This window comes from Erinaceus europaeus, chromosome 5 (genome assembly GCF_950295315.1).
Source record: "Erinaceus europaeus chromosome 5, mEriEur2.1, whole genome shotgun sequence".
NCBI lineage: Eukaryota > Metazoa > Chordata > Mammalia > Eulipotyphla > Erinaceidae > Erinaceus > Erinaceus europaeus.
The window spans coordinates 2,015,137-2,037,415 of record NC_080166.1 but is presented as its reverse complement, the minus strand read 5'-3'; the positions used below and the strand labels follow the sequence as shown (position 1 = coordinate 2,037,415).

The 22,279-nt window shown below is 44.8% G+C and overlaps 1 protein-coding gene across 2 annotated transcripts in view; it reads left to right on the top strand.

The window, feature by feature from the left end:
- Nucleotides 1–22,279, top strand: part of FYB1 (FYN binding protein 1) — a 157,388-nt gene that overhangs the window by 119,637 nt on the left and 15,472 nt on the right. Inside the window, exons 6-15 of one of the 2 annotated variants that reach the window (XM_007517631.3) lie at nucleotides 135–169; nucleotides 1,422–1,542; nucleotides 2,279–2,438; nucleotides 3,320–3,464; nucleotides 10,658–10,680; nucleotides 11,960–12,023; nucleotides 12,761–12,895; nucleotides 15,990–16,015; nucleotides 18,635–18,701; nucleotides 22,082–22,172. In XM_007517631.3, the coding sequence (XP_007517693.3) occupies nucleotides 135–169; nucleotides 1,422–1,542; nucleotides 2,279–2,438; nucleotides 3,320–3,464; nucleotides 10,658–10,680; nucleotides 11,960–12,023; nucleotides 12,761–12,895; nucleotides 15,990–16,015; nucleotides 18,635–18,701; nucleotides 22,082–22,172 (867 nt within the window). The remainder of the gene's footprint in view (nucleotides 1–134; nucleotides 170–1,421; nucleotides 1,543–2,278; nucleotides 2,439–3,319; nucleotides 3,465–10,657; nucleotides 10,681–11,959; nucleotides 12,024–12,760; nucleotides 12,896–15,989; nucleotides 16,016–18,634; nucleotides 18,702–22,081; nucleotides 22,173–22,279) is intronic. The other variant, XM_060190980.1, reaches the window with a different exon arrangement.

The following is a 22,279-nucleotide window of genomic DNA, read 5'->3' as shown; positions in this document are numbered from 1 at the left end:
GGAAAAATATATGTGGACAAGAGAGATTAACAAAGGCTTAAAATTCAACCTGTTTTGCTGAGTGTTTGATCGATGTAATGTGTCTGTGTTCCCTGTTGAATAGTTAAAATTAATCATTAATATTTTCTTGGCAGGAACAAGAGAGTGAAGGAGAAACCTATGAAGACATGTATGGATCAAACTTTTTTTTCCCTTTATTGGGGGCATAATGCTTTACCGTCGCAGTAAAATACAGTAGTTGGCACAAGTGTCACATTTCTCGGTTTTCCACGGAACACTCCAACCCCCACTAGGTCTGTGTTCCTCCTCTGCCGCCGTGTTCCAGGACCCTCACCCACACCCAGAGTCCTTTACTCTGGTGCAGCAGCACGCCAACTCCAGACCCAGAGCAGCTCTGCGTTTTCTCTTCTGCTCTTATTTTTCAGCTTCTGTCTTTGGGTGAGATCATCCCTTTGAATTAAATGTTTTGCCATGATATTTCTATTCTAGTTAACTATGTTTTATATAGGGATAGATAGACACATGGAGCTGGGAGAAAGCTTTATAGTTCCGATGCCTTGTATATAGCGGCATTGATTCGGCGCAAAGGACTAGCTGTCCATTCACAGGAGACTGAGAAAAAGCGATGGGGGAGAAGCCAAAAATTCATAGCCTGCTAGGCAAATCATAGATTCATGGACTTGGAAGCTGTTTTTTCTTGTTCACTGTAGGTCTTTGGGTAACTGAATTACTTTTTATATTACAGCTTTCTCACCTGGGCGGTATTTTGCCTGGAATCACTGCTATGAAAAATAATTTATATTGGCACCAGATGCCAAAGTAACAAATTATACATATATAGTTTTAAATATGTAGTTTTAAAACTAGTTTCTGGATAGTCCAGGAACACGGCATCTCTCAGAAAGCAGAAATAAATGTGCTTTGGTTTTCCTGTTGGTTCCCACATCTTGGTTTTTCTCTACCCCATTCTTATTCTGCCAGTTCCACTTAGAATTTCTGGACTAAGGCTTGCATGTAGGCTCTAGTGCATATGATTGAATACGTGTGTGTGTGTGTGTGTGTGTGTGTGTGTGTGTGTGTGTGTGTGTGTGTGACAGAGAGAGAGAGAAATTAGATCCATCCATGCTGACTTGCATGAGAACAGTAGCTTCCACTTCAACATCTTCCACTTGCCGGCACAAGTGGAAGATGTCTTCAACATCTTCCACTTGCCGGCACAAGTGCAGGGAAACAACCATTGGGAGACATCTTCAGTTATTTATTTCCTACTGGCTAAAAAACAGTCTCACGCCCCCAGGGATCTTGACAACCTTTGGCTTCAGAGAGCTCCTTCTGATGTGAGTAGGAGCCTATCTGAAGAGTGCGCCTTAGCACTGAAATGCCTACAGATGGTGAAATAACTGAACTTTTTCTTTCAACAGAGAAGCTAACAAAGAACGAGAGAAGAAAAAAGAAAAGGAAGAGAAGAAGAGATTAGAGCTGGAGAAAAAGGAACAGAAAGAGAAAGAAAAGAAAGAACAAGAGATAAAGAAGAAGTTTAAAGTAAGGGTTTACTTGCGGATGGGTAAAATAAGGACTTGCCTGTCTTTCAGAGCCAGGCAGATAATTCGATATGTCAAGGCACTGAATGTTCATATCTGAGGCCCTGAGTTCAGTCCCTGGCATCACCATGTGCTAGAAGATAAGAAAGAATAAAGAGAGATGGGGGGGGAGAGAGGTGGGGAGAGAGAGAAAGAGAAAGGGAGAGGGGGAGGAAGAGAAAGAAAGGAGAAAATAGAAAAGGAAGGAAGGGGAGGAAGAGAGAATTTTTCCTACAAGTACAACCCGCTACCACTCCCTACCTTCTTGCTGTTCTAAGCCGGAGGAGAAACAACAGAGTGAGTCGAGTGCCAAGTGGGAAGCTTTGCGCCTGCCGTCTAAAGACACTGGTGAATCCCAGTGGAAACAAGGAGCGCCCTGGTTGGGTTGTCGCACTTGAAGACGGATCCATTCTAAGTGGTCCAAGTCCCCACACAGTCAGCTCTGCTGTTCTCTCCTGGGCCCCATGCACGTGGTGACTTTTTCTTGGATGGGCGTGTCTGACCTACGCAGTCCTTCCTGCAACATCTCTTCTGCAAAAAAACAAAGATATATTCACCAGGAGTAACATTCACCCTCAAATTCTAGTTCACACCGGCAGCTACAGCCGAGTAGCAGGCACAGAACTCCCAAACTGCGCTCCTCAGAGATGTTCTGAGTCCTAGGGAGATTGTTCTGACGCTGTCTGCTCCTCCTGCAGCTCACGGGCCCTATTCAGGTGATCCATCAGGCCAAAGCTTGCTGTGACTTCAAAGGAGGGAAGAACGAGCTCAGCTTCAAGCAAGGAGAGCAAATCCAAATCATCCGCATCACAGACAACCCTGAAGGGAAGTGGCTGGGCCGGACGGCGCAGGGGTCCTGTGAGTGCTGCCACCCATGGCTTCAGGGAGCCTTTCTCTGCAGTCAGTCCTGAATACGCAAATCCCTTTGTTACTGTTTTTACTTGTGTTTGACAGGACAGAGAGAAATTGAAAGGGGAGCGGAGATAGAGAGGAGGAGAGAAAAAGAGAAACCTTCAGGCTTGCTTCACTGCAAATTCCTTCGCAACTAGGATAGCAGTTGGTGGCAGGGTGAACAAAGATAGCAGTGTTTAAAAAGAAATAGTTTGGGGGAGTCGGGCAGTAGCGCGGCGGGTTAAATGCACAGGGCGCGAAGTGCAAGGACCAGCATAAGGGTCCCAGTTCGAGCCCCCGGCTCCCCACCTGCAGGGGAGTCGCTTCACAGGTGGTGAAGCAGGTCTGCAGGTGTCTGTCTTTCTCTCCCCCTCTCTGTCTTCCCCTCCTCTCTCCATTTCTCTCTGTCCTAGCCAACAACAATGACATCAATAACAATAGCAACAACAAGGATAAAACAAGGGCAACAAAAGAGAAAATAAATAAATATTAAAAAATAGTTCATCTGTGTTACCCTTTCTGTGGGGAACAGTGAAAATCTTTGCATCATTCCAGGGCAGAATAAAAGAACATCAGTTTCTTTGCTGATGTTAAAGGGAGAAAAACGATTCCCATGGGTCCCTATGGGAGCTGAAATCGACTCTAGGCTTCCCCAGACCCGCAGAGCGCACGGCAGTGACAGGGTTCTGTGCCATGTGTGTCTGCGTGAGAGGCAGCCATGCGGCAGGACTGGGCACAGAGAGAGGAGGCACATTCACAGCTTCTCAGCCTGCGATTGCTATTTGACTCGCAACCTGAAAATAGTGAAATTCCAGTTACCTGAACACCAACTGTGCTCCCTTCGGCAGACGGCTACATTAAAACAACGGCTGTGGAGATCGACTACGATTCCTTGAGACGGAAGAAGACCACGCTGGGAGCCCGTCCACCAAGACTCCCTGACGATGACCAGGAGGTTTATGACGACGTGGCAGAGCAGGATGGCGTCAGCAGGTAGGGGCAACCTGCTCACACGCTGGGCGTAGGGAAAGCCTGGCGTTCTCTTTCTTTCTCTGACAGCGCTCCCTGTCTTTTTGTAATTAATTAATTACTTATTATTGGATAGAGACAGAGAGAAACTGCCATGGGAAGGGGAAATAGAGAGGCAGAGAGACACCTGCAGCCCTGCTTCGCCACTCGTGAAGTTTCTCTTCTACACGTGGGGACAGGGGACTTGAACCCTGGGCCCTTGTACACTGCAGTGTGTGCACTTAACCAGCTGTGCCTGGCCCCTTTTTAACCTTTACTTTTTTACTGGAGAAAGACAGCCAGAAATCGAGAGGGAAGGGGGTGTTAGGGAGAGAGTTGTGGTAGGGGAGGTGACACAGTGGATAAAGCATTGGACTCTCAAGTGTGAGGTCCTGAGTTCAGTCCCTGGCAGCACGTGTACTAGAGTCATATCTGGCTCTTTCTCTTTCTCCTTCTCCTTCTCCTTCTAGTTGTGTGTGTGTGTCGTGTGTGTGTGTGTGTGTGTGTGTGTGTGTGTGTGTGTCCAAGGTTACCGCTGGTGCTCAGTGCCTGCACTACAAATCCACTGCTTCTGGAGGCCATTTTTTCCATTTTGTTGCCCTTCTTGTTACTGTTATTGTTGCCACTGTTGTTGTTGTTGGATAGGACAGAGAGAAATGGAGAGAGGAGGGGAAGACAGAGAGGGGGAGAGAAAGAGAGACACCTGCAGACCTGCTTCACCGCCTGTGAAGCGACTCCCCTGCAGGTGGGGAGCCGGGGGCTCGACCTTATGCCGGTCCTTGCACCTTGTGCCACGTGCGCTTAACCCGCTGTGCTACCGCCCAGCCCCCCTCCTATCTTTTTCATTAATAAACAAATAAAATCTTTAAAGGAGGGAGAGAGGGAGGGAGACAGAGACTTGCCACAGCCCTGCTTCACCACTCGAAGAGCTTCCCCCTGCAGGTGGGGAGTGGGGGCTTGAACACAGGTCCTTGCGTCTCCATTCAGCCCCAAATCCCAGCATTTCCTGTCAGCAAATCGGTGACCTTTACTCTAACTGCAGTGTGGGTTCTACCTCTCATTTGACACTGTCATTTATTTTATCCCTTGCTTGCACATAGCAAATCCTAGTGGAGCCTGAACAGGCTGTGTGTCAGATCGTGTCAAATCAAATGAGTTCTCACCAGCAAAAGCATTTAATCTTAATATGCCTTTGGGCTGCGTGCTGGGCACATGCTGAATGTGGAAAGGATTTGTGTAATATTAAGGATGAATAAAAATGTTCTCTCTGAAAGATATGAAAATGTTTACTCTGAGAAATCGCTAAGACTAAGCAAATTTCTTATTAGAAAAATGAGGGCTTATGCTTCCTACTAAGGCCATACCTTGCCCTTCAAAGGTATTGTGGGGAGGCCCGATTTGCTGTCCCTTCCTTTCCTGTCTTCTCTGTGTGAGGCCCTCCAGACATCACCTCTTCTCCCCTTCTTCCTCCTAAGGGGAGGGGTGTTTGTGCCTTTAAAATGTTTGCATATTTGCACTTAAGGGGCCCCGGGTGGTGGCACAAGGACCTGGGTTCAAGCTCCCCAGACCCCATCTGCAGGGGAAAGCTTTGTGAGTGGTGAAGCAGAGCTGCAGGTGTCTCTCTCTCTCCCTCTCTATCTCCCCCTACCCTCAGTTTCTGTCTGTCTCTATCCAATGAATAAAGATAAATTTTTTAAATTTATTTTTTATTTAAGAAAGGATAAATTAACAAAACCCAAGGGTAGGAGGGGTACAACTCCACACAATTCCCACCACCAGAACTCCATATCCCATCCCCTCCCCTGACAGCTTTCCCGTTCTCTATCCCTCTGGGAGTATGGACCCACGGTCACTGTGGGATGCAGAAGGTGGAAGGTCTGGCTTCTGTAATTGCTTCCCCGCTGGACATGGGTGTTGACAGGTGGATCCATACTCCCAGCCTGCCTCTCTCTTTCTCTAGTGGGGCAGGGCTCTGGGGAAGCGGGGCTCCAGGACACATTGGTGGGGTTGTCTGTCCAGGGAAGCCTGGCCGGCATCCTGATGACATCTAGAACCTGGTGACTGAAAAGAGAGTTAACATACGAAGCCAAACAAATTGTTGAGCAATCATGGACCCAAAGGTTGGAAAAGTGGAGAGGAAGTGTTGGGGGGAGTACTCACTGCAAACTCTAGTGTACTTCTGCTTTCAGGTATATATTTTGCAGTAGTTTATGGATACGTGTGAACATATGCTCTCTCTCACAGAAACTGGTGTATATCTAGGTTTTGGGACTGTGTTAGAAAGTGATCCCCCTGGGATGGAATTAGAGTGTACTATGAAAGGAAAGGTCTCACCTGAGTAATGAAGCTGATGGGTTGTCATTCCACACCTGAAGTCTCTGGACACAGTCTGAGCTGAAGCATGTTGAGGTGGCAATCGTTGCGTTGATTAGGTTGCAATCGGCAGATGCAATATTATTTGATATGGATTGGGAGAGGCATATAGGAAAGTGGGCCCTATCCTAAGGTTCCAGGACTGGGGGAAGTAGGGGCTCTATAGTGGAGATGTGAGGTTCCTGCTGTCTTAGGGTTCAAAAAGACACTGGATGGTTAATGTTATCATCACATTATTTGGTAACTGGCTTAACTTTGAAAAGTCCTTTTATTAGGGTTTGTGTATAGTACCCAGTATCTTATATAGCTGTGCAATAAAGATAATTTTAAGAAAAAAACACATACACACACACACACAAAAAAAAAAACTGACTGGCATAAGGATCCCGGTTCTAGCCCCCGGCTCCCCACCTGCAGGGGAGTCGCTTCACAGGCGGTGAAGCAGGTCTGCAGGTGTCTGTCTTTCTCTCCTCCTCTCTGTCTTCCCCTCCTCTCTCCATTTCTCTCTGTCCTATTCAACAATGACAATAACAATAATAACTACAACAATAAAAAACAAGGGCAACAAAAGGGAATAAATAAATAAACTAAATAAATAAATAAAAATAATTAGATAGCTTGATTTAAAAAAAAAAAAAAAAGTAGCTCCTGGTAGTTAGTACTGCCCTGCCCAGGTCTGAGCCTGGCCCCCTTGTTTTTTTGCACTTGCTTTGTGGAACTGAAAAGACTGTGGTGAGTTTCTTGAAAAATGATCTGTGTCAACGCCCATGTCCAGCAGAGAGGCAATTCCAAAAGCCAGAACTCCCCCCTTCTGCTCCCCATAAAGATCTTTGCTCCATCCTCCCAGAGGGATAAAGAATAGGGAAGCTTCCAATGGAGGGGATGGAGACTGGGACTCAGATGGTGGGAGCTGTACCCCTCTTATACCACAGTCTTGTCAATCATTATCAAACCACTAACAAACTTAATTTAATTTTTTTAATTAAAAAGAAATACAATTAAAATGATGTATAATACCCTATTTGCTTTTAATTTTGTGAACCAATATTAACCCACTAATTTAAAAAATGTATGTTAGATCTACTCTTAGGTTTAAAAAAAAAATTCCCAAGATACATCTGCATTCCTCATAACTTAGTTTCAAAATAAAATATGGAAGCTATTAATCACTCAACAACATCAAAATATCAAATTAGTAATCTACTTCAAGACTATGGAGATGTGGGTTCCTGTTTTGTGACTTTTGTTTCAAATCATTGCTTACACTTTTTATGGTACTTTTTGGAAGTTTTATGTTTCTAAAGTGGATTCTGACCAGAAATGACTTTAGGTAGTTATGAAGATAAGTCATTCAGTAGGCATCAAAATGCACCACGCATGCACACACAGGGGGTGCGGATCCCAAGCTGGCTTCAGTGACAAGAGACACGTTTTCCTAGTTTGCGAGTAAATGGCTGCTGAAGGCCCAAAGACGAATATTCTGAGATTGACTGAGCTTTCTGGACACGAGTGTGTCACCTCACACAAATCAGCAGTGGAGACACCGCATGAATCTGATTTTATTTTTTGTGAAGACTTGTTTCTTTTCCTGAGGATGAAAGAACTCCAAGTCTATTGACAAATACATTTTTGCAGTCTTGCAAATGCTCAAGGAAAAACACTAAGTCCATGAAAGGATGGTGATTTCCTTAAAATGAAGCATTGTTTCATCATAACCGGTGAGTGTTTCCCCGCTGTCCCCGGTTCCATCTTAGTGATTCTAGAATCAACTGTCAAAGACTCACTCCAGCGATTGCCCGCGGGCAGAGAACAGGCGCTGTGTTTACCAGATGCAGCTGCGGGAGGCGAGTCTAGCACCTAATGGCCCTTCTGCATATTGACTAAGAAAACTAAAGAAGAAGCAGAGTTTCTGTGCAAGTTTTAACTGTGAACCTACAGCTGCTGCTGGCAGAGCTCTCCTAACAGAACAAGCTTTGTCCTCGGCCAAACAAGGACAGCTGCTGAACCCAGCCTGCAGCCTGCAGCCTGCCCTGGCAAGAATTGCAGATGGCCTGTCTTCTCCTCCTTTCTCCAGATGCCTCCTAGTTCCCTGCCCTCTTTATTCACTCTTTCCCGATTGCTCCAGGGTAAGGACTGTCGACTAACTCTGTGAGCAGACAGCTTCAAAAAGCACAGGTCCAGGGCTAGGGATATAGCATAATGGCTATGCAAAAAGTCTTTCATGCCTTAGATACCAAGGTCCCAGGTCCAGTCCCTGATGCTGCCATAAGCAAAAAATAAATAGTCTCACTTGGATCAATTTCTTCTCTTTTTTAAAAAATATTCATATCTATCATTGGATAGAGACAACGAGAAATTGAGAAAGGAAGGGGAAGGTAGGGAGGGTGAGGTAGAGAGGAAGAGGGGCAGGTGCTTGAAGCTTTGCTTCACCTCTCGTGAAGTTTTCCCACAAGTGGCAACCAGGGGCTTAAACCTGGGTCCTTGCGCACTGTAGCGTGTTCACATAACCAGGGTTGCCACTGTCTGGCCCTCCTAGATCAACTTCTGTGTGTTATTAAAGGACAAGAATTACACATAAAAAATATCACTCTGGGAGTCGGGCGGTAGCGCAGTGGGTTAAGCGCATGTAGTGCAAAACACAAGGACCAGCATAAGGATCCCGGTTCGAGCCTCAGCTCCCCACCTGCAGGGGAGTCGCTTCACAGGCGGTGAAGCAGGTCTGCAGGTGTCTGTCTTTCTCTCCCCCTCTCTGTCTTCCCCTCCTCTCTCCATTTCTCTCTGTCCTATCTAACAATGACAACATCAATAATAACAACAATAATAACTACAACAATAAAACAACAAGGGCAACAAAAGGGGAAAATAAATAAATCATTTAAAACTATGTGTCACTCTATCACAGAATCAACGTTTTTCATGAATGGCTCTTAGTCTTTTCTTTTTCTTCCTCTTATCTAATCTTCCTCTCTCTACCTTCCTTCTGCCCTACCAGACTGTCCACTCGCCTATTAAATGTTCTACATTCTAAACATTATTTGAGGCAGTTGAAAAATTGCTCTAAGAATGAGAGGATGTTGTAGCGGTTCTGGTGCTGTCAGAGCCCTGTCCATAGAGATCTGAGCATGAAAATCTTCAAGATAAAACAGATTTTCCGGGGGAGGGGGTGTTGGGCGGTAGTGCAGTGGGTCAAGCGCAGGTAGCGCAAAGCAAGGACTGGCTTACGGATCCCAGTTCGAGCCCCCCCCCCCCCCCCCCCCGCTCGCTACCCACCTGCAGGGGAGTCGCTTCACAGGCGGTGACGTTGTTCTGTAGGTGTCTGTCTTTCTCTTCCCTCCTCTATCGATTTCTCTCAGTCCTATCCAACAACAATAACAACAGCAATAATGATGGACAACAAAAGGGGGAAAAAGTAGCCTCCAGGAGCAGTGGATTCGTAGTGCAGGCACTGAACCCCAGCGATAACCCTGGAGGCAAAGAAAAAAAAATAGATTTGCCGGGAGGAGAGCCAGCAAGATTACAGCTCTTTTTATAATTCTAATTGCCTTCTGCATGATCAGAAGAAAAGGAAGGTTGAAAGTGAGTGTGAAAACAGTATGCAAACAAGTGGCGAATACACTGCACTTCAGAAACGATTCCTCTTCTTAGACGAAAGCGTGTATAGGACATCTTGCTGAAAAGCTCTGGAAGTTTTTATTTCTAGACTAACTGTAGGTCTGTATCAGAGCAACCTGGAAAGTTGAAAGTCACCCCCGGTGCAGGGGGGGAGCAGGGCTGCAGATGTCTCTCTGTCTCTCTCCCTCTCTATCTCTTCTTCCCCTCTCAATTGCTCTCTGTCTCTATCCAATAATTAATAATTAAACATTTTTAAAAAGAGAAATCACATATGTGTATACAGTTAGGTCATGTCACTGTCATATCAGCTTGGTATCTGCTGCTAGCAGTGTTTCCAGCAGGGAACGTGGCTGGGTGCTGGGTGAGTGGAGCCAGAGCAGAGCCGTAAGGGAGGTGAGACGCTGAGGGTCACACCTGAGCACTCCACGTCAATCGTGTGCATTTGGTTGTCACTTTGTTTCTCAGAGCTTCAGTCTTGTGTCTGAAACATGCGAGAATGCAAATGCGTGGACTTCTGAGACTTCCCTGGTTCTCACCGTCCACACACTTACTTCATGCTCATAGAACTCGTACCTCAGTGGGTGACACAAGGAAGGAAATAGCTACAAAATAGGGAAAAAAAAATATATATATATACTGCCATCGAGAGAAACAAGAGCTGGAGCTAAGAGGCACCTGGGGGACCTGAGAGCCCACCACCTAAAAGTGTGTGCTTAGTAAAATATCGAGACAGATTAAACTTGAGGCAATAAGGTTCTATATGACTCCTGGAATAATTCTCCTGTCGTTTTCTTTCCTTTTCTTTTCTTTTTTGCAAGTCTTTCTATCAAATGGCACAGTATTCAATCTGAATGTAGCCTCATGGGATAGTATCTTTGTTTTGAATACTTTGTGTAGCACTGAGTCTCAGTTGATTCTTATTAGGTTTGTTTGTTTTGATTTTTGCCTTGCAATCACTCATCTCTTAGAATAAGGAACAATTGTTCATCTTGACAATTGTCTTCATCTTATACCACAGTCTTGCCAATCATTATTAAATCACTAATAAAATGGATTTATTTTTTAATTAAAAAAATAAATACAATAAAAATGATCTGCAATACCTATCCTTTCATGGAAATGATACTTCTCCTTGGTATCACTGATGAATGTACAAATATAGCCATTTCATGCGTTTCTTTCTTTTTTTCCAGCCACAGTCAGAGTGGAAGTGGAGGTAAGCCATACACTTTTGCCGACAGTGTGTCTGAGTCCTCACCTTTGCTGTGCACGACAGTATTACAAGGACAGGAAGGGCACGTGTCAGGGTCCCAGTGGCCTGGGTCTAGTCCTGGTCACTGTGGATGCGAGGCTTCTGTTTTCTTTCTTCCGTGTCCATTGTCGGTCCAGGGACAGCTTGTCCCTAGGGCAGTCTTGACTTAATGCAAAGCAGAGTGACTAAGACATCCACCTCCACTTTCCAAAGCATCCTTCCAGGATGAGCGTATGGATGGACGCCTTGCTATGGCAGGCGCAGACTAAGCCAAGGGCTTTTCACTGATGAATGCTCTGCAGTGCCAGTGCCTGACACTGAGTTCATATTTTCAAGTTCACTGTTCAGATTTTTGCATAAAGAAAACCTTAAACTATATAATTAGCTTTCTGAGGAGTTTAGGATAAGAAACAAGAATTGTATGGAGTTGTACCCCTTTTATCCTATGGTTTTTGTCAGTGTTTCCTTTTTATAAATAAAAATTAAGAAAAAAAGAAATTGAACAAGGAAAGGTTTAACTTAGAGGAGGAGAAGAAGTGAGGGGATGGAGTGGAATCTGGGGTCCCCAGCGGGGTGGTGGAGGCCCTAAGCTGGAGGTAGGTTTCTGCAGACACCTCTCACTTCACTGGGACATGAGGAATCAACCCCATGTCAGCAACTGGACTGGAAACCATTGTCCCCCTAATGAAAAGAGAAAGATGAACGTTTCAGTTGTCACAGTGATACAATGAAAGAAAAGTCCCCTTTCATTTGTTTCCACAACCATCTATTTTAACAAATCCACCTTTCTTTCATCTGTGCTATTTTTATTTATTTATTTATATCTTGGTCAGTAAATTTGTTTTGAATACTTCCTTCATGTTTGCCAAGTTTTCTCTAAATTTAACTAAATCACCTCCTGCCTTCTCTGTTCTCACAGTAAAAGTTAGATTCTATCAATTCTGCTTTGCCTCAGACCTACTTTCCTTCCCTGCCAGCTCACGCACAATGCCTTCTATCTCCTCAGACCTGGAGGCCATTTCAGCCCAGTCAATTCCATATAAAGTCACCAGCAAAGTTGTTAATGTGTCCACTGTCTGTGTGAGTGCTGAGAACACGTCTGATTTTTAGTTAAGTGGTTCTATTGGAAAAGAACGCTTCTTTCGTTGAATCGGGCAGATACGTTATCAAATGTCTTGTTACTTTGACATGATCAATGTATAGAAATAACAGAATATCCCCCCACCCCCAATTCCACATGAAGGAGACTTCCCGCCACCTCCAGATGATGACATCTATGATGGGATTGAAGAAGAAGGTGATGGCAGGTGAGAGCAGCCCGTGAATGGCCTTCTGGCAAATCACTGTAGATACTCTTGGGCTTCCAGTCAAAATAAAACACAGAAGGGGTCTTAATCACATTCCCCAAAATGACCTGAGTGTTTGATTAAAATCAGCATAAAGCAAAAGGTGTGATGGCGCTCTCCTCAGCTGCCTACTGTGTGGGGAAGCCTCAGTAGCTGGGGCGAGTGTTGTAGATACTTTTTGTTGAGTTCCTCGACTCATTTACTTATCAGTCAATTTGCTTTTACAACACTATCTGGAGAGCTTATAAACTGCGTAGCTATTCTTTGTGTAGCAATCATAAATATGAACAATTCAAATTGAGACCGTATGCAGTAGCATGTCTATAACAAAGCCTTTATGTGTTTAATCATTTGAAATGGTATGCCTGAAACTTTAAGATCTATTAATCAGTTAACGTTAACCATCGACTACAATGAAATTGGTGTTTGAAGTATAATCCTGATTAGCTTGGTATCCTAGAAATAAGAGCAGTCTCACAAAATTGATAAATAGTACCTTGTCTGGTACTTATCCAGCAATGGCAATATTCAGAGGCTGTACCCCAGAAACTTGATAGCTTTGCCTTGTCGATTGCTACATACGTAGCGTCTTGATGACTAGTGCAGTGTAATTACTAAGAGAAACATCGCAGTGTCACCCAAGTTCTTCCCTCTCCGCTCATTGTTGCGTTTTTGACCAATGCCTACGTGCTCCCAAGCTTGGCACTACAGGGGGAAGAGAAGAGTAACTACTGGCCCTGGGGGATCTGGAAGATGCTGAAGGGAAAAGAGGACAAAAAGAAAAGCATACGGGTGAAACCTAGAGTCTCTGAGTCAGACGGTGAAGGTCCATCGTAAGAGTCGAGCAAGCAAACCCAGTGCACAATAACTACACTAACGTCCATTCAATCAAGTGCTGCTAATCACTCACAACCCGTAACACGCCGGCGTGTCCAGAACACCTGTGGTTTTCTGACAGCCATCAGCCTCGCTCGCGGCCGCCCTGAGACACAGGCTGTCCTCTAAAGGGCGCCACACGGTCACAAGATGTTTTGCTTCACACGATGCACCTAGACACACCCCCGACACGCTGATTAATACACGCTTCTTTCCCACCAGGGTTATTTCTGGGGCTCAATGCCTACGTGACAACTGCATCATTGCAGGTGTCCATGCTCATCTCTTTTTTATGTTATCTTATTATCTTAATTTATCTATCAGATAGAGATAAACAGACATTGAGAGGAGGGGGAGATAGAAAAGGAGAGAGACAGAGAGACACCTGTAGCATCGCCTCACCATTCGTGAAGCTTTCCCTCTGCAGACAGGGACGGGGCCTTGAATCTGGGTCCTTGCACATTGTAACGTGCACTCAACCAGGTGTGCTGCCACCTGGCCCGTTTATATTCCCCCTTTATATTGTCACTATTATTTTAGTAAGGGCAGAAAGAAATAGAGAGGGAGAGACAGGAGAAAAGAGGACACCTGCGGCACTGCTTCCCCGCTTTTGAAGCTCCTCATGCCCTACGCAGACGGGAACCGTGAGCCTGGCCCATGGCCAAGTGTGCTGGAAACCAGGAAGGTGCACCGACACCCAGTCCGCACACTTCACGTGTATGAAGGACTTGCTGGTTTCCAGCTCAGTGTGTATAATCCACACAGAGAGAGGGAGAGATGTCACCGCACTGACTTTCCCAGGGTGCACTGCACTCACACGTGTTCACACAGGACCCAAGCTCTACCCTGTGAGCGTCCACTGGGCTCCTAGTAGAGTCTGTCTGTCTGTTAGTTGGTTCTTTTGTTTTTAACCATAGCATCACGTTGAAAAGGTCACAGTTACAGTGCTGCATTTGATTCTGCATTTTCATGCAATGTCTCTTAAAATGTTCACTCTCTCATTTAAGACCAATTAACTGGAAGTAAAGGGTAGATTTTGGAATTACTCTTTTCTAAATAGGAACTCAAGTCTTTGTAACTGTCCCACAACGTGATAGGTTGATTCAATTTAAACTATATTTTATCCCATACTGAAAGTATTTTTAATAGTCTAAATGTCCCTAGCAAAACCTAGGGCATGAATTGCCCTTTCAGTCTTCAAAATCAGCCTTTAATATAATTGCGTACACACAAGTCTGAGTGAGATTCACTGTTGTGTGCTATTCACTCTCCTGGTCTCCTGTGTGTCCGGTACAGTCCACGCTCTTAACTGAAGTCTGTATAAGATGCTAATTCCCCTACGCTTCCTGTCTTTAAATCCATATGTGAGACATTAAAGCAAAACTCAGTAAACAGAACACTTAAAACTGCAAGTGAAGGAGCTGGGTGGTAGCGCAGCGGGTTAAGAGCACGTGGTGCAAAGCGCAAGGACCAGCTCAAGGATCCCGGTTCGAGCCCCCGGCTCCCCACCTGCAGGGGAGTCGCTTCACAGGTGGTGAAGCAGGTCTGCAGGTGTCTGTCTTTCTCTCCCCCTCTCTGTCTTCCCCTCCTCTCTCCATTTCTCTCTGTCCTATCCAACAACGGTGGCATTAATAACAACAAGAATAATTACAACAATAAAACAAGGGCAACAAAAGGGAATAAATAAATAAATATTAAAATTTTTTAAGTATTAAAAAAAATTTAAAAATTGCAAGTGAAAGTAACAAGAAATAGCTTTTCAATTCAGCATAACTCAGAAGTAAGCCTTACACAGCAATGAAAGCGCAGATCAATCCCTTATCTGTTGCAGTCACCTCCACAGCATCTGATCCCAGTCCGGGGTTGTCTGAGCTGACATCTTCTCACACATCAGTGTGACCATGCACTGTTCTCCCAGTGATTTGTTTCTGTGCCTGGTGTCTGTGTTTAAAATTCCGAAAAGTATTAAGAGCGAAGGTCTTTTTCTTTTGCAACTAAATGCCACCCAATCCTACTTTCAGATCACTCTTGTTAATAAGCTCTCACTCACACTCTTGTTTCCGTGGATTATCTTCTCTTATTCACCATTCTCCTGGTTGGCATGAGAGGCAAATATGCAGATTGGAGAAACAGTTCTCTGACCACCTAGATGTTGACTCAGCGCTTATGTTCTCTGAGTCGAATGAACAGTTTGGGGTCAGAACTGTGCCACCGTCGCTCCAGAAATGTTGAGTTTACTTCATTTCCTCCATGGCGGTGATATGCCCAAACCTCATGGAACAAATTTGAAAACATCAGTTCAAGGGCTCTGGGCAAAATAAGTCACTAAGTGTCTTAATTCTTCACTTATTTGGCTAACATTGGAGTTCAAAAACGAGTCTTGATAAATCCCAAACTGATGAACTTTATGGAGAAATGGAGAGTGAGAAAAGGAATGATGGTCAACAGACGAATTAGGCTGGGAGCCTCGGCACTGTTAACGTGTGCCCGCCTGCCTGCCCGCCTGCCTGCCCGCCTGCCTGCCCGCCCGCCTGCCTGCCTGCCTGCCTGCCTGCCTATCTGCCTGTTTGCCTGCCTGCCTGTCTGCCTATCTGCCTGTTTGCCTGCCTGCCTTCCTGTCTGCCTGCCTGCCTGCCTGTCTGCCTGCCTGTCTGCCTATCTGCCTGTTTGCCTGCCTGCCTGCCTGCCTGCCTGCCTGCCTGCCTGCCTGCCTGCCTGCCTGCCTGCCTTCCTTCCTGTCTGCCTGTCTGCCTGCCTGCCTGCCTGCCTGCCTGCCTGCCTTCCTGTCTGCCTGCCTGCCTGCCTGCCTGCCTGTCTGCCTGCCTGTCTGTCTGCCTGCCTGCCTGCCTGCCTGTCTGCCTGCCTGCCTGCCTGCCTGCCTGCCTGCCTGCCTGCCTGCCTGCCTGCCTGCCTTCCTGTCTGCCTGCCTGCCTGCCTGCCTGCCTGCCTGCCTGTCTGCCTGCCTGCCTGCCTGCCTGCCTGCCTGCCTGCGTCTTCAATGTCTGTGTTTGCATTAGACTGACTGTAATTCTATTCTTGTTTTCTTTCCAGTTTCCCAGCTCCTCCGAAACAGCTGGGTAAGTAATAAAACTGATTGCAAAGCTTGTAGAAGGAAATCACACTACCTGAGTTGGAATCAGACCATGGAGCCAGGCAGCGGTATAACTGGTTAAGCGCACACACATTACAGTGAGCAAGGACCCAGGTTCAAGCCCCCGGTCCCCACCTGCAGGGCAAAAGTTTCACGAGGGGTGGAGCAGGGCTGCAGGTGTTTCTCTGTCTTTCCTCCTCTCTCTCTCCCTCCCCCCTCTCAGTTCCCCTCTGTCTCTATCCAATAATAAATAAAATAATAAATAAAGACACGTTATAAGAATTGACTCTGAAAAGTAATCAATTGTGCAACCCTAAGCAAGTAATTATTGCCCGGAGTGCCCACAGACTCCAAACAAAAACAGAAGGAAAAGGGACATCTGAAGATGATGGTCTTTAAATAATTCCTCCAACAGTGCTCGGGGTCACCATGGAGAAAGGGCCAAGTGGACATCCTGCAACCCACCCATTCAGCCAGGGGTTGAAATAAAGCCGTCGAGGTAGAGGTAGAGGATTAGATATCCTGCCATCTGACATCTTCTCCTTTTAGACAGAGACAGAGAGCAGAGAGGTGGAGGGAGAGGCTCTTTCAGTAGAGTGGGGGCCAGGCTTACACCTGGCTCAGGTACAAAGGGAAGCAACGTACTATCCCGTGAGCTATTTTGCTAGCCCTGCCTAAAGATTTCTTTTAAGATTTTTTTAATTATTGTTATTTATTTATTTATTTATTTATTGAATAGAGACAGCCAGAAATTGAGAGGGGAGAGAGAAACTGACAGAGAGGGAGAGAGACAGAGAGACACCTGCATCCATGCTTCAATATTTGTGAAGCGTTTCCCCTGCAGGTGGGGACTGGGGCCTCGAACCTGGGCCCTTGTACACTATAACATGTGCGCTCAACCAGGTGCGCCACAGCCCAGCCCAGCTTAAAGATGTCTAAGATCATGCTGTCTCACAAAACTATGCATGGGCTTTAGAAAAGTTTGATTTGGATTAGCACAGAGGTTACCATGCTCAAGGACCTGGGTCCGAGCCCTCCCCACCCCTATTTAGGGAGAAGACTTCACCAATGAAGCATTGATGCTCTAGGTGTCTGTCTGTCTGTCTGTCTCCCCTTCCCTCTGGACTTCTCTCTGTCTCTATCCAATAAGTAAATAAACTAAATATATGTACATTTGATAAATAAACACATTTGAAAAAGCAAAGCAAATACAAATGCCATCTCCTTTTTTTTTTCCTGGACTGTTTAGATTGGCTGTCAGTTGTCAATTTGAAAATATACAATTTTTCACTACAACAATAAAACAACAAGGGCAACAAAAGGGAATAAATAAATAAAAAAAAAAAAAGGGAGTCGGGCGGTAGTGCAGCGGGTTAAGCGCACGTGGTGCCAAGCGCAAGGACCAGTGGAAGGATCCCGGTTCGAGCCCCCGGCTCCCCACCTGCAGGGGAGTCGCTTCACAGGCGGTGAAGCAGGTCTGCAGGTGTCTGCCTTTCTCTCCCCCCCTCTGTCTTCCCCTCCTCTCTCCATTTCTCTCTGTCCTATCCAACAATGACGACATCAACAATCACTACAACAATAAAACAACACAAGGGCAACAAAAGGGAATAAATAAATATAAAAAAAGAAAATATACAATTTTTCAAAAAAAAAAAAAAACCCTAATTCAAACTGACCAATTAATGATGATGTTCTTAGACCATACCCTACAGCTTATACTAAATATGCAAGAGCCCTCGCTCCCTCTCTCCAAAAAAATCTATAAAATGGTGCAGCTGCAATCAATTAAGTCAAAAATTGGGGGTTTGTTTCAGTTTGCTTTTGCTCTCAGATGTGTTGTGAAAGTGCAGGTCTCAAAATGCCTTATTAAAAGAACGTATCTGGGGGCCGGGTGGTGGCGCACCTGGTTGAGCACACATGTTACAAAGCACAAGGACCCGGGTTCGAGCCCCCAGTCCGCACCTGCAGGGGGAAAGCTTTGTGAGTGGTGAAGCAGGGCTGCAGGGGTCTCTCTGTCTCTCTCCCTCTCTATCTCCCCCTTCCCTTTTGATTTCTAGCTGTCTCTATCCAATACATAAAGATAATTTTTTTTAAAAAATTTTTAAAGGAGGTTTCTTTCCACTTGAAGGTGCTGCCACTTAATCTTACTATAAGGTAAAGGCGAATGAGAAGTGGACAGATGATTAAAGGGAAAGTCTAGACAGGCGGACCAGTGCAGCGGAGAAGTAAAATGTGTTGTTAGATCCCTCGGACTTCCTGCAAGTCTTGAGTTGAGTCTCTTCACATCCTCCCAGTAACCCGCACTGAGTGTCTATCAGTGAGCTGCTGACCTGGCCTTTCCTCACACTGACAGATCCTAAGCTCAGTTATTACTTGACTTTTAGACTTTCCCGATTCTGAATGAAGGTCTCACTGCTTTGGGTGTTTGCTTGCTTGCTTGTTAGTTTGGCTGGCTGTTTCTAGGGAAAGTTAACGCACGTGTTCAGAGCGATGTACGCAGCCGGCAGGGAAGTGTGTGCTGTGTGGATAGACACCTTTCGACTCAAAGCTCCACAGCGACATTCCTTTGACAGAGCTCCAATATTTGATATTTTGTCTTTGTCAGAAGATGGAGACGAAGTGTACGATGATGTGGGTGCTTCCGATGACCTTGGTCCCGTTGCAGAGATGAGGTAATTAAAATGTTTCCGTGGAAGTGAAGAAATGCAGTGAGACTGCTCAAGAGAATTCAGTAATAAAAGCGTGTTGACTTGTGTGTCTGCCGCTTCTGACCTACCTAACTCAAAGGTTCCTCCTAGGCTTGGGCTAGCAAGTCCAAATCCTTCTCACCCCCCCTTCCTTCTCCTCCTCCTCTTTCTCCTTCTCTTCCGCATCCCCTTCCTCGTCCTCCTCTCCTCTCCCCCACTTTCTCTCTCCTTTCCTCCTCTCAGTGGCTTTATCTCTTGCCTCCTATTATCCTGTGCTTCACTGACACCTGCATTCATTTTTCCATTCATTGAGGAAATATTTGAGAGCCTGGATCATCCTCTCCTTTTAGTTTTACATCTTCCCAACACATTTTTTTCTTTAATACAATTTGTAGATCAGATCTCATCCCTCATTCATCTGGTTCCAGTCTCCTCTGTCCCCCACAATGACGTATTTCTTTTCATTAAAAGAGAGAAAATTTACTTTTTTTAAAGGACTTTTTGTTATACCCCTTTTTTTCTACAAAAGCATCAGATTCCCAGTAGCTCAAATTTACCAAAAAAAAAAAAAAGGGCAGGGGTAGTATAATGGTTTTGCAAAGAGATTCTCATGCCTGAGGCTCCGAAGTCCCAGGTTCAGTCTCCTGCACCACCATAAACCAGCACCGAGCAGTGCTCTGGTATAAAAAAGAAAGAAAAGAAAAGAAAAGAAACTTAATAGTGAGTCATGACGTTCTTCACCTTAGCTTCCAATTGGACTTTAGGTTAAAAAAAAAGTAAGAAAATCTAAAAGCTGTGGAAACAGAAATAAAGTTAATGAGTAGTAAAGTATTTAAAAACAAAAAGAGCCTTTCAAAATGCCTTTGAAAGGGAAATAGCACAGTGATTTTTGCACTCCAGTAGATATGTGAGGCGATTCGGCACAAACTGCCTAAGTAAATAAAAGCGAGAGCTCCTTTCAGTTTTTCAAGGAAAAAAGAAAAGGGAATAAAATGATCTTGCGCCCAAACAGTAAGAGGATCACAGGGAGACGGATATCTTAGGAGCTGTTCTGGTGAAAATCATGACTGAGCACACACTGTTTATCTTTTACCAGCGTTGTGTCACACACACACACACACACACACACACACACACACACACCCCAGAATCAAAGAAACGAAAGAGAAACTCCCAGGTCAAGTGCACATGAAGACCAAGTTCTACAGGCAAAACAAACAAGAAAGAGGAAATGGGCATCGATTCCCCTTTTCCAGTTCTCTGTGAAAGGGAAATTAAATCTTGTTTGTTTGGTTTTTTTTTTTACTTTTTTAAAATATTTATTTATTTCCTTTTGTTGCCCTTGTTTTATTGTTGTAGTTATTGTTATTGTTGGATAGGACAGAGAGAAATGGAGAGAGGAGGGGAAGACAGAGGGGGAGAGAAAGACACCTGCAGACCTGCTTTACCGCCTATGAAGTGACTCCCCTGCAGGTGGGGAGCCGGGAGCGGGTCCTTGTGCTTTGTGCCATGTGTGCTTAACCCGCTGCGCTACCGCCGGACTCCCTGAATCTTGTTTGATTATGAAAATGGCATCATGCCTCCCCATCTCATCACAGGGACTTAGCAAGGTGCTCGGCTCTGGCTGCTGCACTTGTCCCTTGCACACCCAGCCGGAGAAGTGTCTCCACGCTCCGTGGAGTGAGTGTCCAGCAACCCTGCGTCACACAGGGACACTTTCCTTCAAGTGAAATGGAGCCCGGCTCAGAAAAGCCTACGTGACGTGGAGTGTTTCCTTGCCCAGGGCTTATTTTCAGAGACTGAGCCCCTTTTTGCTTGTATTGTTCTGTGATGTTGTGTTCTATATTTAAATAAGTTGCTTTCCGAGGAGGGGGCGTGCCTTACATTCCTGCATTTTCATGCCCAGAGAAGCTCAGTGGCTGTGCAGCCTGTCCTTGCATGCATGGAGAGCCAGGTTTCAGTCCTGGCAACACATAGTTGGGAACAATTATTTTTCACTCACTCTCTCTCTCTCTCTCTCTCATGAAAAATATATATACTTTTTAAATAATTCAACATTTTAAATAAATCAGTTACAGACAAAATTTATTCTTAGTGTATTCTAGATGGAATACTACTAAGCCACTTAAAAAACAAAAGGTGAGATTGTATCATTTGAAAGCAGTGGGTGGAGCTGGTGGTGATTATGCCAGGTGAAGTTAAGTCCAGAGAGGGAAGGCAGGGACCAGACGGCCTCACTTAAATGTGGAGTACAGATAACCAAAGCAAAGGGTTTTGCTGAAGACCCAGCAGCCAGACTGTTTCAGACTCCGACTAGCCTGGTGGTCATCAGAGGAAACTCTAGGGCAGAAGGGCTTTGATGGTGGGTGCAGTGAGTCGTATCCACACAGACAGCCCCTCCCCTCAAATTATACTTCTGAAGTTTTCTAATTTTATCGAAAACATGCCAAATCAATAGTAATTTCTTGTAAATAAAAATGGATATTAGTTTTCAGATTTTATAATAACTCACAAACGTGCTGAGTTTTAAATTCCTTTAAGTGGAGATTCACAAACTTTCTTTACATTTATTTATTTATTTATTTATTTATTTATTTATTTGGAGGGGAAGTTCAGGTATAGATTGAATCATAAGAAGCTGCTGATACGTGACCGAACTGTTTCACATAATTTCTTCCGGGAGTCAGACGGTAGCTCAGCAGGTTAAGCGCACGTGACGCAAAGCACAAGGACCGGCATAAGGATCCTGGTTTGAGCCCCCGGCTCCCCACCTGCAGGGGAGTCGCTTCACAGGCGGTGAAGCAGGTCTGCAGGTGTCTGTCTTTCTCTCCCACTCTCTGTCTTCCCCTCCTCTCTCCATTTCTCTCTGTCCTATTCACCAACAACGACATCAATAACAACAACAATCACTACAACAATAAAACAACCAGGGCAACAAAAGGAAATAAATAAATATTAAAATTTTTTTAATGATAATAATAATTTCTTCCTTTCTGATTCCTGAAGAAGCCCTCTGTGTGTTGTGAAGTGGCACCATGACAGTGACTATACTCAATTTCTAAGAAGAAAAAGAGTGGCCCGGGAGGTGGTGCAGTGGATAAAGCGTTGTAGTCTCAAGCATGAGGTCCTGAGTTCAATTCCCGGCAGCACATGTACAGAGTGATGTCTGGTTCTTTCTCTCTCTTCTCCTACCTTTCTCATTAACAAATAAATAAAATAATTTTTTAATGAATAAGAAGAAAAAGAATGACTTGAAAGCAAATCTTGACAAAAATGTAATGTCATTAATTTAGCCTCTATTGTATACCATTATTTTTATATTTTTGAAATAAATTATTCTGCTATGTTTGTCCTTTCTACCATAGTCAAGGTGTCAAGGTCAAGACAGAAGAAAAAGACCTCAAGAAGTTGAAAAAGCAAGAAAAAGAAGAAAAAGACTTCAGGAAAAAATTCAAAGTATGTCCCACTTCTGTGTCAGACAGAGTTCAAAGCACTAGTCACAATAGAATGGTTTGAAGTACAAAATATACACATTCTCAAAGTGTGATTGTTACACCAGCTAT